This window comes from Puccinia triticina, chromosome 18A (genome assembly GCF_026914185.1).
Source record: "Puccinia triticina chromosome 18A, complete sequence".
Taxonomy (NCBI): domain Eukaryota; kingdom Fungi; phylum Basidiomycota; class Pucciniomycetes; order Pucciniales; family Pucciniaceae; genus Puccinia; species Puccinia triticina.
The window spans coordinates 3,581,988-3,606,067 of NC_070575.1; the positions used below are offsets into that span (position 1 = coordinate 3,581,988).

Here is a 24,080-nt window from a genome sequence, read left to right on the forward strand (position 1 = left end):
GAAATAATATCCCTTCCCTGGTGTATTAGTGTGAGTCTCTCTTGCAGCTTGTATTTTGCAGTTATTCCATAATCAGTGGTATCCCTTATACCATGGGTTGTACAGATTAAACATTTGGTACATTGTTCAAATTTTACAGGGGTCATATCAGCCACACATCCACACAGATGGATGAGAGGTTAAGTTAGGGGTTTGGCTGGGTTTGGCCGGGTTTGGCCATTCCAATACGGCCCGCACTGACAGGCTTCAGGGTGCCCCGGGGCATAGTTGGACCCTCATGCCCCGTCCCGAACCCCGGGGAACACCCTTAACTTTCACTGACTATGTACCGCTTCATCGGCGGTCCTGATGCCGTGCGTCCCGCTGGAGCGTGGATCCTCCGGCAGGAGGCGCCTTCACGGCTGCCTGTGGGCTATTCAGTCATCATTCATTGCTTAAGCCAAATCCCAGAATCCCAATAGTTCCAACAGTCCAGGAAGGCACATTGCAGGGTTAGACAGGCTCCAGCCAATGTCTTTCTTGACATCGAGCCATTGTCCAAATGCACCCGTGATGTAGACCAGGACTAACACATCGCGAGCCCACCACATAGAGATCTCTTGAGCTGTACCCGAGTGTCACGGCGGGGGTGAGCCCATCATTCTGGCCGCCTGTTCCCGTTGGCAAGCTCCTGGCAGTGCTGCGCTTGGGGGCGGCTGTGTATCATGTAGTACGACCTTCCGAGTCTTCCGACCCAATCCGAGTTCGCAGATCGTGCCCGTGGTGTGGATCCTCATGGATCGGTAAGACCTAGCATGGAGCTGTTCGAATGGTCGGCTTCGTTATTGAGCAGTGGTTACCCAGTCAATTGAGCCCCGATAGCCGCAAAACAAGCCTGATCAAACTGACCAATCAAGTTTCCCAGCAATGGGGGGATCCCATGTATGTCTTCCCGCAGACAATGTATTTACTTCTTCGAAAGAGCAATAAATCGGGTTTTCCCCTTATGAACTCGGCTTCTGGGGCCAGTCTTGAGGTCAATCAACATTCTTTGCCCTCCTAAAGTTTGCATTCCTCGGTCCAACCCAGTCGCTCGAGGATACCTTTGTTTGCCCGTTCTGGAAATCTAAATCTGGTTATTTAAGACACCACACAGCCCTCCGACCTTACTTAACGAGTCCGCATAAATACGTTCTTGCTCCTTTGCCCGCAGGCAACAACCTTTTACACAAGGCTTAGCCTAGCTGGAGTTATTTTATTCCACCTAATTCCAACTCTTCTTGATATTTTTTCAGGAGCTAAGAAAAGACTTGAACGAGACGGCCTGTTTAGAAGGTAGCTAATCAGCACATATTTAGATACAAACGTAAGCTTTCACTCGGTGAACGCACCAACCATTCATTTCATCGCCACACGTGTAAAGGGAGATCCGTTGTTGACATTCAAACTTGCCCTAGTAATTCTTGTTGGTCTACATAATCTTCTGAATCCCTCGATCAACATGAACTCCCCCAAAGACCAGCCCGTCTATTTCGGAGCACCCGGTCCGCAGCGCTCACTTTCTATGCTGCCACCAAAGCCGGCTCAGCTTACTCAACGACAAAATAACTTGGTGGTCCACCTCAAGGCCACGGAGGGTAAAACAAGCCTGGTGGCCCCGGCGTACTTCTTGTTTTCATGCTTCGGAAAACTTATCTTTGGCTTCGGGGCTTCGATGGCCGTCAAGGGAGTATGTACTAATGATACTACCGCGATAGGAGTCGGTGGTGGATTATGTGCTTTCGGATTCATCTGCATCTTGATCGTCGCCTTTGGATTTGGTGCGGCGTGCCACCGAATAGACAAGTTCCGAGGCATCCTTTTCAAATGTATCTCTATTCTGGCTGCTATCTTGATAGCAACCGGATACGCCGTCAATCGTAAGTTTTTTCGTTTGCATTAGATTTTTCATACCGGTGTGCATTCAGTCATGATGGCCCGTTAATCAGATTCGCTATATTGTTACCGTCGTCGTAGAGTATTATGTTTCCACGCACCACGAGTTATTGGATATCCGACTTAGTTTCTTCCCACTTTTCTTGGGAGCGGCCCTATTGGTCATATCCATCTCAAATTTCTTCGCATACACTGAGCTGGTCAGAGGACGCACCCCAGGTTGTGAGTACCCCAATGTACAAACAAACCCTTATCGCGTAAGACTAGGAAGGGATGTGTTTTTATTTTGACGTTATAATCTTCTCATGGTTCTTCAGTACCTCGTGAACGTAGGCCTTTAATAGCAATGTGCTTTTTTGGACCGGGAGTGGGGACGGTATTTGGCGGATGGATCACTGGAGAGAAGGGAGAATGGCCTATAGCTTTCAATGCAGGTGAGCATTGATTCTTTAATCCATTGAAAAAATAAGGTTGTCTTATTGCTGACCAATACGTTCCGTTGCCCAGCGGTTTTGACGCTTGCAATGGCTTGCTTATACTTCGGCATGTGTCTTTTTTGGGCCGATGATTTGCTTCGGGAAGCCGAGTGGGCAGAAAAAAGTGTAATACTCGAAACTTACCGACTCAGTACTAACGAAATGACAACTCGACTCGAAGAGAAGGACCAAGTGTGAAGGTATTGACCCGACTTTGAGCGGGCAACACTTCAATGCCCAAGAAATCATCTCCGCACTTTCCAACCCCTTCAACTTCCAATCTTCAATCCCTTCTCTGTTCAAATGTATATCTCCTTGCTAGGAATTGTAAAATGACCATTTGGCATACATACACCACAAGAAATATTTAGTAACAACTGCTACATCTAGATGACACCAAGACAATTGTTCTGTTATTTTTTGTGATTTTTCTCAACCCCTTGTCACAACTACTATCCACTGTATGAATCACATGTAATGTACATTTGTCAGGGAACTTTTGCAAAATACATCATTTTTTGACGAATCAAATCTGCACTCAAAAAAAAAAAAGGGTCTGCCTTTTTGCACGCCAAAAAATTACCCCGCGTACACCAAAAAGGTGTGCAAGTCTGTGCACACCACATTACTTGGTGTGCATGTCTGTGCACTCCAAGTTCCATGGAGTGCGGGTCAGGTACTCCAAAGACCACGCTTCCCTGGAGTTCTCAATGACCGGTTAATGCTGGTCATTGGGAGGACTCATCCGTCTCGATGACCGGTATAGACCGGTCATTGGGAGGAAACAGCCCTCTGGATGACCGGTATAGACCGGTCATTGGGAGGAAACAGCCCTCTCTATGACCGGTGCTGGTCATTGGGAGGACTCATCCCTCCTGATCATCGGGAGGACTCATCCCTCTCGATGACCGGTGGTGGTCATCGGGAGGACTCATCCCTCTCGATGACCGGGGCAGACCGGTCATTGAGAGAGCTGTTTCCTCCTGATGGCGGGTCTATACCGGTCATCGAGAGGGATGAATCCTCCCGATGCCTGGCGCTGGTCATCGGGAGGACTCATCCCTCTCAACGGCCGGTATGGACCGGTCATCGAGAGGAAACAACCCTCTCAATGACCGGTGCTGGTCATTGGGAGGAAAAATCCCTCTCGATAACCGCTGCTGGTCATCGGGAGGACTCATCCCACTCATCCCTCTTGATGGCCGGGACAGACCGGTCATCAAGAGGGTTGCTTCCTCCTGATTTCCTCCCAATGACCGGGACAGACCGGTCATCGGGACCCTCTCAATGACCGGTAGTGGTCATCGGGACCCTCTCAATGACCGGTACTGGTCATTGGGAGGACTCATCCCAATCATCCCTACTGATGACCGGTCTGTCCGGGTCATCGAGAGGGTTGCTTCCTCCCGATGACCGGGACAGACCGGTCATCAAGAGGGTTGCTTCCTCGCCAATGACCAATCTGTACCAGTCATCAAGAGGGATGAGTCCTCTCAATGACTGGTGCTGGTCATGGGGAGGACTTACCTCCTCGATGACCGGTATAGACCGGTCATCGAGAGGGTTGAACTTGTTTCCTCCTGATGACCAATCTGTATTGGTCATCGAGAGGGGTGAGTCCTCTTGATGACCGGTGCTGGTCATCGGGAGGACTCATCCCTCTCAATGACTGGTGCTGGTCATTGGGAGGATCTCGATAACCAGCACCGGCCATCGAGAGGGTTGTTTCCTCCCAATGACCGGTCTGCCCTCGATGGCCGGTCTGCCGCGGCCGTCAAGGCGGGAGTGCGACAGGGTGCACTCCAAGGTTTTTTGGAGTGAGCTTCTGCACACCCAGCATTTCCTGAAGTGAAAATAGTTCACTCTTAAAACCACATCTTTTTGGAGTGAACTATTTTCACTCCAAGAAATGCTGGAGTGCACACCTGTGCACTCCAAAAAACCTTGGAGTGCACACCTTTTTTGGTGTGCGCGGGGTAATTTTTTGGTGTGCAAAAAGGCAGACCCAAAAAAACAGCCTGGGAGCTGCCGGGTCTCCGGTGCCCGGGGTGTCTGCCCGGCCCACCCGGGTCCTCACCTTGAGTGAGCCTGGGTTGATGTAACAACCATCCACAGCTATCCACAGTGATCTGCCGCGATATATCTTCCGGAAATGGGTGGCATTCCTACCAAGCAGGGAGCAGCGATCGATGACAAATTCCTCACCGACTTGTTCTATTGGCAAGGGTACGTACAACAGTTTTTTCATCCAGCTGGTTTCCTTGTCAAGCCGTGTACTTATTCAGGCTCTTTCCCTGGCTAGCAAGGGATTGTTATTAATCTCGAACGCCTTCCATCAAGACCACGAGCACTTTACCCTGCAAACGAAATGGATGGCCGCTCGGCTAATTGCACGTGACAAGACAAACTCGGTTTACCAAGGGGGACTCCTATCATATGTCACATATCACATATTTGAAAACGGGTATCTCTTCAGTACTTTGATGTACTGCGAAGATTTAGGCCGATGGATACCGGTCCAACTCAGCTGGATACGTGGGCTCTCGGAGAGCTATTTCAAGGTCCACTTTCTGGCATTGTTCGAACAACTCATCAAAGCGGAAATGACCGACCAAGAGCGCAATATACTTGTCCGTCAGATGATAGATTTTTCCCCAGCCCAGCGCAACGGCTTTATCGCGGCTTACAGCCAGGCATTTCGCACCCCAGAATCTGCTGCTAGCCGGTTAAAAGACTGTCATCAACATTTTCGCGCTCAAGTAACTCGGGTCAAGAGCAATCGAGCTCTCATCCAAAATCACGAAGAGGCGCGTTTCCTTCATTCTCATCGGTGAAGTTGAACGACTTAATTTTACCCGCGGTGAACTAATTGGTTAACAGTTGGAAACAGACCAACTTTCAAAAGCTTTGTATGGACCTTCTGGAAAGAAGCGCTGAAGGCGGGCCATCCCATAGCGAAAAGATCGATGAGATTCAACGTCTGTTCCCAAAGACAAGGAAGTGGCTAGACGGGTGGATTATGGCAGATGTTGCTGCCACACTTTTCCCCTCTCATCAAGCTACGCTGAAGGACGGCGAGAATATTGAGTCGATACCAGATCCTACCAATCCCCGGGAGTGCATGCACCGCCGTTACTTCATGGTCAGGTCTGTGTCGCAATTCATTTTTCTATACTTGAATAAAGCTATCGTCTTGCTGATTTTCTCTGAATGATAGTGAAGGGAAGAAGTGGCTCATGGACGGTATGGTTGATCTCTTTACTTTTGCGTGTCTATTGGAAGAAGAGTGGAATTCTGCCATGCGAAGCATATGGCTGAAGTGTGGAGCGGTTGATAGAGGGCAAGAAGACATATTGTCGATCGGATAGGCTAAAAAGCGGAAGAGGCAGAACCCAGAGAACATCATTAAGTTACAAGCATCAAAAAACATCGCGAGGGCCCCTACGATGGCCGGGCAACTGCCATCTTACCCGAGATGAAGACGAAGACGCATGCGATTGAAACCAACCAAACCAAACCTCATTCATAGAGCTAGAGACTTCCCAATCCAACCACCTCCTCCACTCAGCTTTGCCTTACAACCGGAGCCGCTCTAGTATTGGTCATTATAAAACCTCACAGTCACAACACCCTTAGTATAAGGCCACGTAGCTCCTCACATTCCAAAATTGATCCAGCTCCTTTGAAACTAGAAGATCTGTCTGATTGACAAGTATGAGCAGCTTGATGAAATTTTCCTTGTGCCAATGCTAAAATTATGTAGCTGTATCAGCAGCCTGTCAATGGAGGACTTCCTGTTGATCTGCAGCCAGAAAACCTTAATTTTTGCAAGGAAATGCTGTCCCAGAGGCTGAAAAAATGCTGTTGAATCCTGAATGTACTGGGATCATGATCATAGACAAAGCATACAAAGTCAATGTATGCTTTCTCTACAATCATGATCCTGGTAAATTTGGGATTTGACAGGATTTTTTTGATTGTGCTCTGCGGTATTGTTGCTGTTGTCCAGGAGCATAGGATAAGCAGCTTGATTGCTGAGATAATTGGTCATCAATCTTTTTTTCATGGTGGAATAAAAAACCTGTACCAAAGCAATAGGTCAGGGAAGTTATCAAATGAAGAAATTTGGTCTGAAACGGGCTTAAAGAAGTCAACTGTAAATCTCTACCGTCCCACCTTTTCAACCCTCCACATCTACCAATAATTCAATTAGTCAAGAATTGGTGGTGGTATCAGTGAAGAACAATCCCTTCAATGAACAGCTGTTGGACTGCATCCGTAATATCTTGTGATGATTAGGAACACTCACCTGCTTTTTTAATTCAAAAAACCTCAAGACTTGCTGGATACTTTAAAAGGATAGCACAGTGGTATTCAAAGTGTTTTTTGGGACTGTCAAATACCAATTTGTTGAATACTGGTGTATTTGGAGATATTTGACTCAAATTATACCAAAAACACCCAAAATGGTATTTTTGCTTTTTTTGAATTGTATATAAAATCAGACAGTAATGGATTTCTTTTTTTCACTCATGTATGGCTATTTTATGTTTATCCTGTAAGGGTTGAATCCCTTCACTGGAGCTGATTGTGGATTGGTGGCAGAATGGGCGCAGAGGAGACGTTCTAGGACCAAACAGGGGGGGATTTGGATTGCACTGGCTCAGAGAGACTGCATGTCAGTTCCCTCTTGAGAGGAAGAAGAAGGAAAGAGAGAGGCACAAAAGGAAGAGAGCTTACCTGGCTCAGAGAGACTGCATGTCAGTTCTCTCTTGAGAGGAAGAAGAAGGAAAGAGAGAGGCACAAAAGGAAGAGAGCTTACCTGGCTCAGAGAGACTGCATGTCAGTTCTCTGCTGAGCCAGGGAAGGAAAGAGAACGGGCTTTCTACAAGTCTGTGATAGGGCAGGTGTACATTGGTGACACCTTGTGAACCCCAGAGGAGGAGGGGGGTTTACATATCCATACTATAATCCAAGTTTATTAAAGTCTCTGAATCACAAAACAAAACTTCAAGGGTTTCCCCTACAAATCTCCAAAAATCACAAAAAAAATCAAGGGTTTCCCCTCTAAAACTTCCAGAAAAAAAATGAAGGGTTTTCCCTCTAAAAATGCCAAAATTAACAAAAAAGAAAATTTTTAAAACAACCTGCAAGCAGTCACCCAACATCAGCAAGCTGATGCACTGTGGCCCACTGTCTATCCCTGTCTAGCAGGGTTAAAAAACAGTGAGAGGATGACCCCCAGCGCGCCGCATTGAAGGCATTATACAAAGGGGGGCCAACGAGTTTAGCCCCTCAAACTGCGCAAGTGCAACAGCGGAGGGGGTGAGGACAAACCACACGCTGGAAGTAAAGCGGCAGAGGACTCCCTGGGGGAGTAGCCAAACACAAGATCCTCCCCCCTTTTATACGCCATTGACCAGCAAGCTTGCCTCAAGCCTTGCCCTGGACTAGCCTGGACTCCGCTTGCATGTTCATGGCAACGCCACCGCCACGGCGTACGCCACCTATGTATGTATTTTTCACCCGCAAGGCCTTAGCTAAGGCTTGGATCTTCTGGCCATTCTGGTCAACATCCGATGTGCGCTACTGGAAGCTGAAATCAACCTTAGAATTTGCCCTGTCGGGGGCATTGCGGCGCCACCGCCATGTCCCTTTGACGCCAATTTTGCTATGTATGGATATATTCCAGTAATATCTTCTGGGGGCCTGCAAAATACACCTTGACTTGCAACAGCAGCCAAGAAAAAAATCAAACACAAACTCAGCAACACCATCCTCAACTCTTACTTGCGGTCAACTCGCTTAAAATCAGCCCCACGTCTTGGCCGACTCAAATAACGCCACTCATAAACTTGCGCCGGACGGGTCGGTTCCTGAGTAAGAGGATTGTGTGCCCGGCCGAGCGCTCACGCTGGCCAAGATATGCCAAGGTCTTTCACACTCTCATCCGTCCACATAATACCCAGAGCTGACCTTGCTGCGCCTCAGAATTCACAGGTGGCGGTTTTTTGAGGTGGCAACGACAGGCAATGTGGCCCCTAGACACGCTTGGCTTATGTATCCCACGACAGCCACCACATGCGCCAATCGGACTTGGAAACGGGATGATGGAGCTGGCCTATGTTCCCTCAGCAGCTCGCTTGTCCATCCCCACTTCAACAGCGCTGCATATTGGGCAAACTCTGTCGCCAGACACACCATTGAGCCCGGCCACCCCCTCACCTCTGACAAGCCCCTGGTGGTGCCTCCTCCGCTTCCCCCAGTTGCGCCAACAAGACACAAAACTCATGTCGCAATGTCTGCCCACTCCTTTCCAACAATTCTCAGCTCACGGCTAACCCGGCTGATCGGGCGTCGCCCCACGAGCCCCGCATCTCTCCAAGCTCGGCCTACAAAACCGCCAATACTATCCGTGTACACCGCCGCCCTATAGACGGCCATCCCTCCGGAGCCCACTGTGGCGGACTCTCTCTTGCGATGCCGCTGCAGGAGCTCACCCCGCTGAGGAGTTCTCCAGCGTCCGAACCCGCAAGTTGTTGGAGGAGGAACTCGGTCTGAGTGTGGCAGACGCCGAGGCCATCAACAAGCTCACCGGCACCTTTGGCAACGACAATGAGGAGGCCGTCCTGCACCAAGTTGCCCACCCATTCAATGCCTCCGCGCCCCCCATGCTCGCCCCCGGATCCCTGCTGCTCAAAAATCCACCGGCCTCAGCTTGGGCTATTGTCATCCCTCAAAACCTTGCCAACGGTCCCACTGTCATTCCCATCCCCCCCTCTCTTCCGTCTATCCCACATTGCCCCCAGGTAACAAAAGCCCGTCCCGCAACGCTAACGGCAAAACATGACAGTCAACAACTTCAACAGCATGCGCGTGCTTGGAAGGCAATGTACTGGGGAGGTGATCATAGTCTGCTACCACAGGGCTGTGGGCAACAGCCATGCCAACCAGGTCTATGGCATGAAAATCATCAAATGTGGTGCAATTGTATCATAGTATGGTTTGGCTGAATGAGGTGTATTATAGTATGGTTTGGCTGAATGAGGTGTATCATAGTATGGTTTGGCTGAATGAGCTGTATCATAGTATGGTTTGGCTGTTGTATGTGTTGAGTGAACTAAATGCATGAAATTCATGCATTTGTGCATGATGCGTATCAATTTTGATATTAGTCTCAGGATTTGTGGAGGCAAGATTTAGAGCCCACCAGCTCCAAATGGAGCTCTGGGTGAAGTGAATCCCCACAAAACATGATCTGATGTGGTTGTAGGGTTGAAACAAGTGCCCTAATCCAGGTAACTTAGTGACTGATGCGGATATAGCTTATTGATGATGCTAATTGATTAACATCTGATGAGGTCCACCAAAAATATCAGATTTCACAAGAATCTAGAGTATATTTCTGCCAAATGGATCCCCAAATATTTTTGGAAAATTAGTAACTGTTAGTGTAGTGATGGCATCTGCTGAGATTTCACAGCTTAGTGGGTTCCCTTCTAATTTCATCTGACACTTACACTTGGTGCCACACTGATGGAAAATTGTCCCTTGGGCTGATTGTGAGGGTATAATGAATTTCAATTTTTCTCTGGACAAAACCATCAAGTTTCAACTAGATAGACCAGGGAACCTGTGTTTAAGTGGTATGAGGTATATGTATGCCCATGAAAATGCAGCGGCGTAGCCGCCTTGATCTCTAGTATATTAAATTTTTAGATAACACAAAAGAACTAATACTCAGTTTGAATGGAATTATAAGCAATATCAACTAAATTGGTCCGGAGCCAAGTCTTCATACACATGTAAGATTTTTGTCACCTTTTTCCTTTGGATATTAGCCAAAGAAAATAATGCCTTTTGCTTTGGATAAAAGACAAAGGACAGCGGAGCTGGGCCCTGGCTGGGCCAGCTCCACTGGAGCTAGCGGCTAGCGCACTGGCTGGCACTGGATGAGCTGGCATACATTGTATTGGTGTATCCAATACATACCAATACAATGTATTGCTGTATCCAATACAAAGAAATAAAATGTATTGTTGTATCCAAAAAATAGCAATACATTGTATTGATGTATCCAATATGTACCAATACATACCAATGTATCCAATACGTACCAATACATGGCAATACAAGGTATATTTGAATTGGATAAGTATCCAATACATGCCAATACATATCCAATACATACCAATACATATCTGATACATATCCAATACAGTGTACTATACACCTTGCCAAGTGATTTGAAAAAAAACAGCCCTAACCCCAAAAACCCGCCCCCTAACCCCCAAATGGGGCATGGGGGCAGTGGGAATTGAACCGGCAACCTTGCTGTAAGTGGGTTTGCAGCTGCGCTGCAAACCACTAGGCTAACAACCATTGGTTGCGCTGCTTAGGTTTTGTGGCTAGGTTCCTATGAACTCAGCTCCAGCGCTCCTTTGGCTTGTAGCCAAAAAAAATGCACATTTTTCTTTGGCTAAGGGCCAAAGAATTATAGTGCCACAGGTGACTAATTTCCACTCCAATATTTTGGAGTACATGTATTAAATGTTGGTAGTACATTTAGCCTGTCCCTAAGTTTAATATGGCAACAAAGAATGTTGTGGGATTCACGAGGGAGAAAAGTCAAGATTGGAGCAAGCGGGAAGTTTAAATATGCGGCATAGAGGGGACCAAGAGTTCAGGATGATGTCATTCAGAAATGGACTGGTGCAACCTGAGTGACATCATTGTCAGAAACACCAAGATCCCATAGTCAAGGCTCTTCAAGAGAAAAACTGCTAGAGTTCTAGAGGGATTGAGATCAGATCTCAACAGTGCACGCCCTTGCACGCCCTTTGGGTCCCACAAATAGGGGTTGGATGTGGGCAGGTCCCCCAGAGGCGGGCATCTATCAACACCCTGACCCTGTTTATCTCAGATTGAAACTCTGTTTCTCTTGAACCCTCTTTCACTGTTTCCATCAACTCTTCAACCCTCCAAAAAATCAACAGGTTATCTCTGGTTAAGACCTCTAAATCCAGATCAGAGTAGTAACCCTACTTCTGATTCCCACCAACGTTTCTTTTTTGTGAGTGGAGGCTGTTGCATTTTCTTGGCCTGGAACAGCTGGCATCCAACTTTTCCAGGCCAAGAATAGCCCAGATCATATTGAAAGACTTAAAGTCTAGGCCTGATCCTTCTCTTTCTCTCTCTCTGTTTGTATTTCTTCATCCCAAGAAATCCAAACAGTTCCTCCTCTTTCTCTTGTGTCCTGATGTTATACAAGAGAAAAAGGATCACAGCGGAGGACAGTCAAGTGTCAGTGCCTTGGGGGCCATTGGGGAGTGTGTGAGCCTGAGTCTCATATGTGACTACAGGACACAAGAAAAACGGGGGGAATCTGGTTGGATTTCTTGGGATAAAGATGTTGGAATCTGACGGCTTACTGCGGCTTACTGCGTGAGGTGTGCGCGGTACGGAGGTTTGCTCTATTCTTGCTATGACGTCATAAACACTCCGAGTTTCAATGCTCCTTTTCCAAAGCAGTCGACCGTCCCCTTCCGGGGCCTGTTGACCATCATCCGGTTTCTTCTTCCTCATCTCAACAACTCACTTCTATGGTGCAAGTCAACTCTTCCATTGTAACACGCCGTGATTCCTTTGTTGAGGTCACTTTGTCTAGGCCAACTAATCATTAGGTTCTTATATTTTTCCATTCACTCTTGTTGACCGTGATGTAATGTTCCTGATAATTTTATTTTTGTTAGTCCTAAAGTCCTAGTATTTCTGTTGTATTTGGTCTCTCATAGCTCCCAAATCTTGTTCCTGTTTTATTTAGGTAAAAATAATCTTCTTTATTCATTTGTATTTTTATTTATCTTATTGTCTTTACTGAAATCAGTTTTATTTAGCCCAAACTTCTCACATTATCAGTACAGTAGCTCCTTGAAAACAGGAACGGATCACAGAATGTCGGATGTTGACGTCAAAGACAAATCCAGTTGTGCTTTGATTGGAAAGCTCGACAATCTCAACTTTCCAACATGGTCAATAAGGATGAGAACTTATCTCAAGAGCAAGGACCTTTGGGAGGTCGTTATGGAAGAAGGTGCACATGCTTTGGTTGAGCGGAAATTAGTTGAATTTAACTTTCAAGATCTCCATCCAGCATCCTGCCCGCTAAACCCCAAGGTCCACTTGAAAAAGGCCACTGCGGAGGAAATCAAAGAGTTCAAGCAGCTAGGCGTCAACTACAGGGCCCTGGTGGGCTCCCTAAACTAACTAAGTGTGTTCACGAGGCCAGACATAGCATACGCTGTAAGTGCGTTGTCTCAGCACCTCAAACACCCGGGGACCCATAACTATCATGCAGCTCAGCAAGTTTTTTGCTATCTTCTTGGAACTAAAACACATGGTCTGTCCTATCAGAAGAACACTGACTCAAGTTTGCGGGCCTATGTCAATGCCGACTGGGGGAACTGCCCCGACACCAGAAGATCCACTACTGGGTTTGTTGTGCTCGCCGGTGTGGTGGACAGATCAGTACACGGGGCAAATTGAGGATTTCTTTGCGCATGGCGCGCGCCGGAGGACGTCAAGACTCAAGACAGCAAGATTCAAGCTTTCAGCCCTCAAGGCCTCCTCAAGTTTCAATGGCGCGGCGTGGCGCGCATCCTCAAGACGTTTCAGGTTCTTTTCCTTCTTTCTTTTTGTTTCTGTTTTTATGTCTTTGTTCCCTTTCTATTTCACTTTCATCATGTTTTGTTATTTTCCTCTTTCATTCTGCGCGCGTTGGATAGGGTTTGGATGAGGAGGGTTGGTTTTTGTCTTGTTTCCTTTTGTTTTGTTTTGTGTCTGCTGTTTTGTTTGTTGTGGCGCGCGCGTGCGCGCTAGGTTGTGATGAGATGTCTGCTACATGTCACCAACTCCAAGGTTTGAGTTCAGTTCGAACTCAGGCTTTGGAGCGGCATGGACCAACTCTGAACCGTAATTTTCAGCTCTCCATCAAAGTTTAAAGTCATTGTCTTGGCGCTTTGTCCGCCCGCATTTTCACACGTCTTCTGAGCTTATCCCCTCAACGCCGATCTCCTCCAATTTTCTGGTTTAGATCACACCCCACCGGCAGTATCCCCGGCTCTTTTCTCAACAACAAAATCGCCGACGCGCCACTCCAGCCGTCGTAAAATCAAAACCCCCCCACGCTTACACGAATCTCAGCGCTCACTCACGGCCAACCACCCCGGAGGGCATACAACACATTTTCCTTTCTCTTCCATTCCCCTCCCCCAACTGCCGCCGGCCTAGCACCGGACGGAGTTCCTCACCGGAAACCACCTTCTCTCTTGGAAGTCATCTAAGCAGCTGTCAGGCTCGGTGATGCCAAGAGTATGAATACTCCTCTAGCTACGCCGGCGACAGAGCACGGTGCGATGTAGCGCGCGGCTAAAGCGCGGTAAAGTGCAAAATAACTTTAAAGTTATTTTTAATATACCCAAAAATGGGGTTAACGGAGGGGCCAGGAGCGCCTGGGGTGGTTAAGTGCCCTCCGGAAGATCTTACAGGGCCTGCGCAAACTATGCGCAGGGGTGGTGTGACCTGTGACGTCTGGGGCCCAGTTAAGGGGGTGTTTCGAACATGCAAGACGTTCCCAGGAGATGGTAGGGGATATATATCCCGATAGAGAAAGAAAAAACAGTGGACTTACTCGGAGAGAAAGTCCACGATAAAAAAACGACGAATGACTCTGGAAAAAACCGAGATCGAAGGACGGTCAGGCTGGCGGACTAGTCGGGTAGACGAGGGCGAGGCTGGCGGTACGGCGAAATGGTTTGTATGAATCTGGGGAGGCTTCTACTCGCTCAGAAGCCTCCCTTTATATATTCTTGAGGCGACCGGTGGGGTCGCCTTTATATTTTCAAATTCCTCGCGGCTCTTCAACCGCGGGAAAGACTTGTTCGGACAGGAGAGGTCTAGCATTCTATTACTCGCATCTCTCCTGTCCTTGTTAATCAACTGCGAGTAGAGTCCTTCCTCGGTCCGAGGGAGAGTTCTACTCTATGTATTGCTTTCAATTAGTTCTTCTTTGGCCGGGGGAGAAGCAGTAGTTTACTTCTTTGCTCTTCTCCTCCGGCCGTTTCCAATCGATCAGTTCTTCTGATTCTCTTTAGAACAAGGGAACAGGAGAGTATCTGACACTCGTTCTCTTGGCTTGAGAACGTTTTCGCTTTTCGTTCTCTTGTCATTAGAACAAGCTTTACTTCATGGTTTTTATTCTTTCTCCGGCCGATACCTGCGGCCAGAGTTTTGTGCACTCTCTCCTCAATTCTATCAATTGTTCGAGGGGAGGTTTATTGCATATTCTTATGCGCGGCGCTCTGCGCCGTACTCAATGCTCACCTGTCGTAGTCGCTAAGGCTGAATGAGTATAGCGACTACTTAGCGCTCTGTGCTGCAAATAGTATGTGCAGTTTTAGTAACATATAAAAAATAGTCAGCTGGGCTCTACCTTATTATAGTAGCCCGGCTGACATTCCCTCTCACCAAGATAAGTTACTCGTAACTTAGCTGAGCTATTTTCGCTTAGAAACTCTGTAATTGCGTAGGTGAATAGCTCCATCCGGGATATTATTTTCCGGTAGCCATTCATCTTTATCTGCTGATTGGTTTCTATATCTTACAAGGTACAACCTAGTGTCTTTACCTAAAACTCTCTCCTTTTTGTCTTTGAGGATTTTATGTACTTTAAGTTGCTCTTTAGGAGATGGTTCTTCTATGGGTACAGGTACTGGTATGGAAGTTGGTTCATTTTCCCTCTGAACATATCTTTTTATGAGGCTTACCGGAAACACCGGGTGTTTCCTGCTAAATTCTTCTATAAGAATTACTTCTACTGCACTTTTACCATGTAAGTTTTTAATCACAAAGGGACCTACAAAGGCGGGTTTAAGCTTCCTACAACCTCCCAAGTTGTTAAAATTTACAGTAGATAGAAGTACTTTTTCTCCTATATTGAATTCTGGTTCTTTATGACTCTTGTCCCAGCGCATCTTACTGTACTCAGCTGCTTCTTGGACACATTTGGCCGCATGTTTATTTGTGGCTTCTAGCATTTGCTTAAAGTCCAAGGCCGTAGGGTGCGCCAACGGTAATTTGTCATTAAGCGTGTCTTTTGGTAATCTGGGAATCCAACCCCTCTCTAGGATATATGGCGCTTCTTTGGTAGTGGAGTGCTTACTACTATTGTAGGCCATTTCTAGGGCGGGGAGTAAATTAACCCAATCATGTGTATACCCATCTTTATTTTTAAATTCTAGCCCAAAGGCGCAAAACCTTCTTAAAAGATCTTCCAATGTCTGGATCATTCTTTTGGCTAGACCATCCGTCTGTGGATGATATGCAGTTGAGAAGGCTAATTTAGTGCCTAACATATCATGGAGATTTCTCCAAAATTCAGATGTAAACTTTGGGTCTCTGTCACTGATAATTATTTTTGGGATACCTACGTCCGCCATGATTCTATTCCAGAATAGCATAGCTATTTCCATAGCAGTGTCATCTTTGTGACGCGGAATAAACCTAGCTCTCCTGGAAAATCTATCTACAATCACTAGGACTGAGTTATAAGAGAAGGCTCCTCCCGGAGGTAATCCTGTCACAAAGTCCATGTTAATGATTTACCACCTAGTTTTGGGTTCAGCTATGGTCTGCAATAATCCAAATCTCTTTCCAGTCTGTTTGTTAGCTTTTTGGCATGTTACACAGGATTTGACATATGCTTTGGTTTGATTTTTCCAATCAACCCACCAGGCTGTCTGTTTAATCCTTTCTAAGGTTCTATCTTTGGAGAAGTGACCTGCGCCAGCATTATCATGACACTCATACAACATATTTTTAATATGACTTTCTTTACTCAGGACTATCACACTGGAATGTCTATGTCTGAAGTATATTATGCCATCCAGCAGAGTAAATTGTCCTGCTTTGTATGGTGTCAAAAGGTATTCCGGTAAGCTAGCAATCAATTCTGGAGCACTGTTTTCATTATCCAGGATATTGATTAGCTTAAGAAATTCTAAATCTTCACTATAGTTGATTCTAACTTCTTCAAAGAATGCGTCATCAATGTCACATACGTGAATTCCCAAAATGGGGAATACATCCTCATCTTCCGGATCATAGGCAGGATTATCTGGAGTATTAGGCAAGGCCCATCTACTTAGCCCATCCGCATTAGTATGCTTAGCTCCCGCCCTATGGATAATGGTCATGTGTCCCCTATACTGTTGTATTGCAATCTGCCATCTGAGCATGTGACGGTTGGGCGTCTTCATGTTCATTAGGGTTCTTACTGCTATACAATCTGTCACTACAATGATCTTACAACCTTCTAGATAATAATGTAGTTTCTCTAAAGACCATACAAGACATAAACATTCCATCTGACTGGCTCCATATCTCATTTCTGTCTTCCGAACTTGTCTGGAAATGAACAGGACAGGTTTTTCCACAGGGATCCCATCAGTTATGAACTCCTGATGTAAAGCTGCTCCGATACCCTCAAAACAAGCATCTATGTATAGTATAAAGGGCAAAGAATAGTCTGGTTGCGCAAGTACGGGAGCTGTAGTGATGAGCCTTTTTAGTTGCTCATATTGCTCTACTCTCCCGTACGTCATCTCAAAGAAGACATCTTTGCTACATAACTTGTATAGACTTTTGGAGATGTTTGCAAATCTAGGGATATGCTGCCTGTAATAACTACAAAATCCTAGAAATGATTGCATTTCTGTCATAGTCTGTGGCATAGGTTTAAGCAGAACTGCGGCTACTCTGTTCTGATCTATGGCTAGAGATAATCCGGAGACTATATGGCCTAAAGCCTTAAGCTCTTGAAACCCAAAGTTGCATTTCTTGATGGACATTTTCAATCCTGCTGTAATAGCTGTACGGAGAACCAATCTTATTTTTTCTAAATGATCCTCCCAGTTCGCAGAATATATGATAATGTCATCTATGTATACCATCATCCAACTTTGCCGAATAAAGGATCCGAATATCGTGTCCATCATGCGCTGAAAATGCAAAGGAGCATTTTTTATACCAAATGGCATTCTCAAATATTTGTATACTCCTAGATGACAGATTATGCGCATGAATTGCCTGCTTTCTTCTTTGATGGGTATTTGATGGAACCCTTTGAGCACATCCATTGTGGTAATGTATTTAGCTTTCGCCAAATTATGTAGAGAATGATCTATTCTCGGAATAGGATAATTGTCTGCTTTAGTGTAATTATTGAGGGCTCTATTAAAGTCTCCTACCATGCGGGACTTTTCGTTATGCCATGCTATAATTACGGGCGTAGTTATTTCCACTTGTTCATTATGGCTTACTTTCCTCAGGACTTTAAGCTCCAATAATTCTTTGATGTGGATTTCTAGAGCTTCACAAGACTTAGGGCTCGAAGGATAAGCGGCTCTCCTCAGCGCCGGAGGATAAGGTGGTTGGCACGTAAGTTCTATCTCAATATTGTGTCCAGAGATATTCCCTATGGGTTCTTCTTTTGTGCAGAAAGCTTCTTCATGCTCGAAGCAGATATTTACTACATCTGACTGTTGCTCAGGTGTTAATGTACTATTAATAGCTGCTTGAGACATATATTCTTGACGGAAGTTGGTCAACTCCCTCTTCTCACGGTCTTTTCCCGGAGGGTTCTGAAAGCTGATGTTACATATCTCAAACTTTCTCTTCCAATCACCACCTATTGTGTAGTATCTGTTTTTGCTCTGAATTACATCTATTCCATACAAGCAGAAAGCATCATTTCCTATAATAAGGTAATCACACACGGCATCTTCTAGAACCACAAATTCTATGTGTAATTGTAAAGATCCTTTTGTGTGCGGAAAAATAAGAGGTAATTTAACTATCCCTATGGGATTAAGGGCCGCATTACAACTACTAAATTTAGCTTTAGGTGTGGGGAGGAGGTTATTTCTCCACTCAGGATAACAAGAGTCTAGCAAATTGGTACTAGTGCAAGAACAAAATGCTCCAATGTCCAGGAGAGCTCTAATTTCTCTCCCTTCAAAGACAACTGTTGTATAGCTAGTTTTTCCTAAAGTGTAACTCATGCCTTCCTCCGGTTTGTTTGTCATAAGTTTGGCGTCTGATACGTGCCCAATTCCTAGTGAGGAATTCCATTTTTGTGGCAAGTTGGAATCTCCCTGTATCACCGTAATATGCAAGGGATCTCCTAGATCAGCTTGTATCACATTGCATTTGGCATTAATTTTGGGTTCATCCAAGTCATCACTAATTCCAGGTTCCATTCCAACAATGTCAAATTGGGAGCCCGTATCAGATATGTCATCATCCTCAGACTCTACTTCTATATTGTTGATGCGTTTGCGGGGTTTCAGGCAATCAGGTCTCTTATGGCCTTTCTCTCCGCAATTGTAGCACTCAATACTAGCCGTTTTTCTAGGAGGTATTTCTGTACTCCTTTTTTCTGCAGCCGTGGTTTCTCTAGGCGCTAGATTACGCCTTTCCTTGTATGTCTTGGGTTTCCTGTCCAATTTCTTAGCCACAATAATTATTTCTATGGTGGCTACCAATTCAGACAAGTCTACGTCTGCATCTTTCAACCTGCACATTACATCATGTTCTAAGTAATTAGGGCACTTTTTCAAGATTTTCTTAGTGACAAATTTCTGAGCTGGTTGGTTATAGATACAATCAATCCTTTTCTTCTGACTCAGACACCATTTGTATGGGTCATCTTTAGTAGGATCAAAGAAATCATTCTCATATGCAGCTAGCATTTTATCCTCCCAGACATCTGTACCAAACTGTTTGTGTATCAGTTTTTTCCACTCTTCCCAGCTTACTTTTCCAACAGATTTCTTTTTTCTGACGAACCAGTCCAAAGCTACTCCTTCAAATAACCTTGGTAATCTGGCAGTTACTACTTCATCCGTAGCTTTGTAACACTCAAGGAGATGATCTACATAATCTATGAAGTGGATATGATCATATTCTCCTTCTCCAGAGAATTTAGGCCATTCTTTCATTGGAGGCATCAATTTGCATTTGGTCACTGGATCTAAACTATTCATGAAAGAAGTAGTCTGTCTTGGTTGGTCCTGGTAAGGTTGGGAATCACTGGCCGCGTTTGGGCGTGACGACCTGGTTGGTTCCTCTTCTTTAGGAGGTAGAGACCTTTCTTGATGTTGGAACACTCTGTTCCTGTTATTTAGTAAAGGATTGTTAAACATAACTTCCTCCGTCTGAGCAGATTCGGGGTTAAGAATCAGATGCGGGGGGGTCTGTATTCCTGCTAAATTTTGTTTAAGAGTCTTTATCTCTTGTTTCAGAGAGCTGATTTGCTCCGCCGTGGAGATGTTAATTTTATTTACCATCTCTTTCATGTTATCTTCCTGATGACTCACTAAGTCTATCAAAATTTGTAACTGGGCGGATTGATGTTCCTGATCACGCTCTCTGTTCACTTTGATAACCTCAGTTTTCAAAGTAGACAACATTTGGCTTTTAAAGTCTGCCATATCAATGTCAATATCCGTAAGTTTGTCTTGTAGACTCTGATTTGTACCAGTCATATTCTCAAGGCTTTGTGTTATCTCACTCATTTTATTCTTAATTTCTCCAATATCTTGGCGAAACTCAGGAATTTTAACAAAATGTTCTTGAGACATGTCTATTGCACGACTGACAGCAGATTCAAGAGTGTTAATAATAGAAGTGTGACATTCCACAATTTTCTTGTTTGTAAACTTATACTGGTTACTAGAGTTACTATGCAATGTAGACAAATTTCCATACAAGTTATCAAACATATGGAAAATGAAATCTCTATCAACTACATCTGGTCGTAGGCTTGTTCCAAGGTGTTCGCTGCCTTCATGACTTGAGCCCAACACTATAATAGAAAAAGAGAAAGAGAGAGAGAAACCAAGCAGGATAAGAAGGAAGAGAAGTACTAGGTTATTCTAGTGGGAATGCACGTCCACTGGCAATGCTACTCTTCAGAAGAGTGCTGCTAATCTGTGCAAGAAGTGCTACATCTTCCTCTCAGGAGGGTATCTGGATTAGATAAGTCTTAATCCAGCCACAGTTTTTTAGACTTCTCTCTGGACAGTCAAGGTTCTTAATGGGAAACCTGAGGGACAGCCCTGAACCTAGATTTTGAGGCAAAGGCCTGATGATAAGAAGGGACAGCCCTGTGATCAAGATGGAGGCAAAGGCCTATAGATTTGGAGGGACAGCCCTGTGATCAAGGAGGAAGCAAAGCAAGAAGAAAAGGCAGATCCAGCAAGACACAGAGTTGTACCTCTGAGATAAACAAGGTTCAGTGAAAGAGGTTACTTACTGTCAATATCCTAGGCGCCTGTGACGGTAGGTATACTGGGAGTATAGTAGGCTCTTTGGTGGTGATCCTGGAGTTATCTGGGTGGTGGTTCTGGTGTGCTGAAGTCTGTGGATCCGCCTCAGGCAAGGGGGATCCTGACTACGAAAATTTTCACAGTTTGCTTATGTAATTTACATATGTACATGTGGTTTGGCGCGCCTAGTAGCGCTGACACGTCACAACTGCGCAAGGGCGCTACAACTCAGTAACTCAGGGAAGGAGTATAGTTACAATGAATTAATAAGTTGTAACTAGGGTTAAAATTGCATGAGGAAACAGAATATGAAGTCAAAACAGGGATATCTCTTAAGATGAAAAAGATATAAAGTAATTTATATGTAACAAGGGTAGAACAGGCAGCTTTTAGGTCAGCTGTGATGACTCTAAGGCTGACATTCCCTACCACCAAAAGGGTTGGATTTCTGTAAGAAATTAAACCACAGGGTTAGACCTCTTGTCACTTCTGAATTTCCTGAGAAGGATAGCAGAGTCTGGGATGTCTTTCTCAAGGAGCCATTCATCATGATCAGCACTCATACCTTTGTATCTAGCTAAGTACATCATAACATCTCTGTTTTCCACTCTCAATCTCTTGTCTCTGAGAATCTTTTGTATGACTTTACTCTGAGGGGTTTTATCCATAGGGGGAATGACAACTTTGACTTTTTGTCTCAAAGGGAACTTGTCTGGATTGGGGTCCTTGTATGGTTTCACCAAGCTGACAGGAAATGTGGGATGTTTCCTGCTAAACTCTTCAGTCAGTATCACTTCTACAGCATTCTTCCCATGTAAAGCTTTCACAAGGAATGGTCCAGTGAAGGAGTCTCTCATCTTCTTAGGGCCAGACAGGTTGTTGAAGTTTGCTGTGGATATTAGGACTTTATCACCGACTTTAAAAGATGGTTCTTTGTGACTCTTGTCCCATCTTTCTTTGTTGTAGGATGTAGCTTCTGTTATGCATTGCTCAGCATGTTTTCTAGCTTTCTCAAAGATCTTTCCATAAGCAAGAGCAGTAGGATGAATGTCTACAGAGTCTTGCTTCAAGAAATTTCTGGGAAGGTTTGGGATCCAGCCTTTTTCCAGGATGGCAGGAGGTTTTCCAGTGGTTGAATGTATGCTGGTGCAGTAAGCTAACTCAAGGATTGGTAGAAGTGAAACCCAATCATGAGTGTAACCATCATTGTCTTTGAATTCTAGACCATATGCACAAAACCTCCTGATCATATCTTCAAGTGTTTGAATCATCCTCTCAGCTAATCCATCAGTCTGAGGGTGGTAAGCAGTGGAGAAGGAGAGTTTTGTTCCCAGCATACTATGTAAACTAGTCCAGAATTCAGATGTGAACTTAGGGTCTCTATCAGAGATGATGATTCTGGGGATGCCAGTCCTAGGCATTACTCTGTTCCAAAACAGTATGGCAGTGTCCATGGCAGAGTCATCCTTGAAGCAGGGTACAAATATAGGGGTCTTAGAGTATCTGTCCACTATTACCAGACAAGCATTGAAACTAGCAGCTCCTCCCGGGGACAAGGAAGTTACCCAATCCATGTTAATCACATCCCATGGCTTTGAAGGTTCTTCAATTTTCATGAGCAGTCAAAATCTTTTGCCTGTGGCTTTATTTGCTTTCTGGCATCTATCACAGGAAGAGCAGTATTCACCAGTGTCTTGTTTCCAGTTAGCCCACCAAGCAGTATCAGCTACTTTCTCTAAAGTCCTGTCTTCAGAAAAATGACCTGAGTAGACACTGTCATGGCATTCATGCAAGATGGTGTTGATACTTTCTTTGTCAGCTAGGACTAGGACAGAGTTGTGTTTCTCTCTGAAGTAGATGAGGCCATCAAATATAGAGAACCTTCCTTCATCATATAGCTTTCTCCAAGGATCTTGTAAGGAATTTTTCAGCTGGGCATCTTTAGCATCTTTCAACAAAAGTTCAGATAATATGGTAGTGTTCTTGTCTTGCTTGTAGCCTTCTCTCACTGAGTCAAAGAACTCATTCTTGAAAGTGGAAACATGTATGCCCATGATGGGGAATCTATCATCATCCTTGTCTTCTGGGTCATAAGCAGGGTTACTAGGATCATTTGGCAAAGCCCATCTGCTCAGTCCATCAGCATTCTTGTGAATATTCCCATCTCTGTGGATTATGGTCATATTGCCTCTGTATTCCTGAATAGCAATCTGCCACCTGAGCATATGTCTATTGGGAGTCTTCATGTTCAGCAGTGATCTCAAAGCTGTGCAGTCTGTTACAACATGAAAGACACTGCCATCTAAGTAGTAATGGAGTTTTTCCAGGGACCAGACCAGACATAAGCATTCAAGTTGACTAGCACCATATCTTGTTTCACTGTCCTTCAGTTGTCTGGATATGAAAACAATGGGTCCTTCTTTTCTCACTCCATCAATGACTTGGACTTGATGTAAAGCAGCACCTAGACCAGTCATGCTAGCATCTACATATAGTGTGAAGGGATGGGCCCAGTCAGGAAACAGTAGCAATGGAGCTGTGGTCAGTTTCTCTTTTAACAAGTTGTAGGCTACTATTCTATGATGAGTCATCTCATATATGACATCAATCCTTGTCAGTTCAGTCAGAGGTTTTGCTATCTCTGCAAACTTCTCAATGTGTTGTCTGTAGTAGCCAGCAAAACCAAGAAATGATTGCATTTCTTTCCTACTACTAGGCACAGGCTTTTGGAGAACAGCAGCTACTTTATTCTGGTCTATTCCTATGGCAATACCAGACACAAGATGACCTAGAGCTTTGATCTGATTGAATCCAAAGTTACACTTCTTCAAGGAGATTTTCATGTTCATGTTAATGACAACTTTCAGGATCCTGTCTATCCTATTGAGGTGTTCCTCCCAAGTGTTGGACATAATGATGATATCATCAATGTAGATAATGGCCCACTTCTCATCAATTTCCTTTCTGAATTCAATGTCCATCATTCTCTGGAAATGAGAGGGGGCATTCTTGATCCCAAAGGGCATTCTCAGGTACTCATAGATTCCTTTGTGCATAATAATCCTGAGTAGATGTCTGGAATCTTCTGCAATGACATTCTGGTGAAAACCTTTGAGTACATCCATGATAGTCAGGTACTTAGCTTTAGCCAGATTGTTCAGAGTCTCACTGATCTTAGGAATGGGATACCTGTCTGAAGCAGTGTAGGAATTCAAAGCTCTGAAGTCTCCTACCATTCTGGACTTTCCATTGTGCCAGGCAATGATCACAGGAGTAGTGATCTCAACTACTTCATTATGACCAA

The 24,080-nt window shown here is 44.9% G+C and overlaps 2 protein-coding genes across 2 annotated transcripts; both read left to right on the forward strand.

Annotated features, from left to right (window-relative positions):
• Positions 1-1,480: 1,480 nt before the first annotated feature.
• On the forward strand, positions 1,481-2,588 carry PtA15_18A393 (uncharacterized protein; the record flags this gene model as incomplete). Its single annotated transcript, XM_053164927.1, has 4 exons — positions 1,481-1,898; positions 1,996-2,136; positions 2,232-2,348; positions 2,422-2,588. The coding sequence occupies 4 exons, from the start codon at positions 1,481-1,483 to the stop codon at positions 2,586-2,588; spliced, it is 843 nt and encodes a 280-aa protein (XP_053028888.1).
• Positions 2,589-8,448: 5,860 nt separating this feature from the next.
• PtA15_18A394 (uncharacterized protein) lies at positions 8,449-9,389 on the forward strand (the record flags this gene model as incomplete). The annotated part of the gene is made up of 4 exons (XM_053164928.1): positions 8,449-8,634; positions 8,721-8,805; positions 8,883-9,143; positions 9,244-9,389. 4 exons carry the CDS (start codon positions 8,449-8,451, stop codon positions 9,387-9,389), a joined length of 678 nt encoding a protein of 225 aa, XP_053028889.1.
• Positions 9,390-24,080: the final 14,691 nt, after the last annotated feature.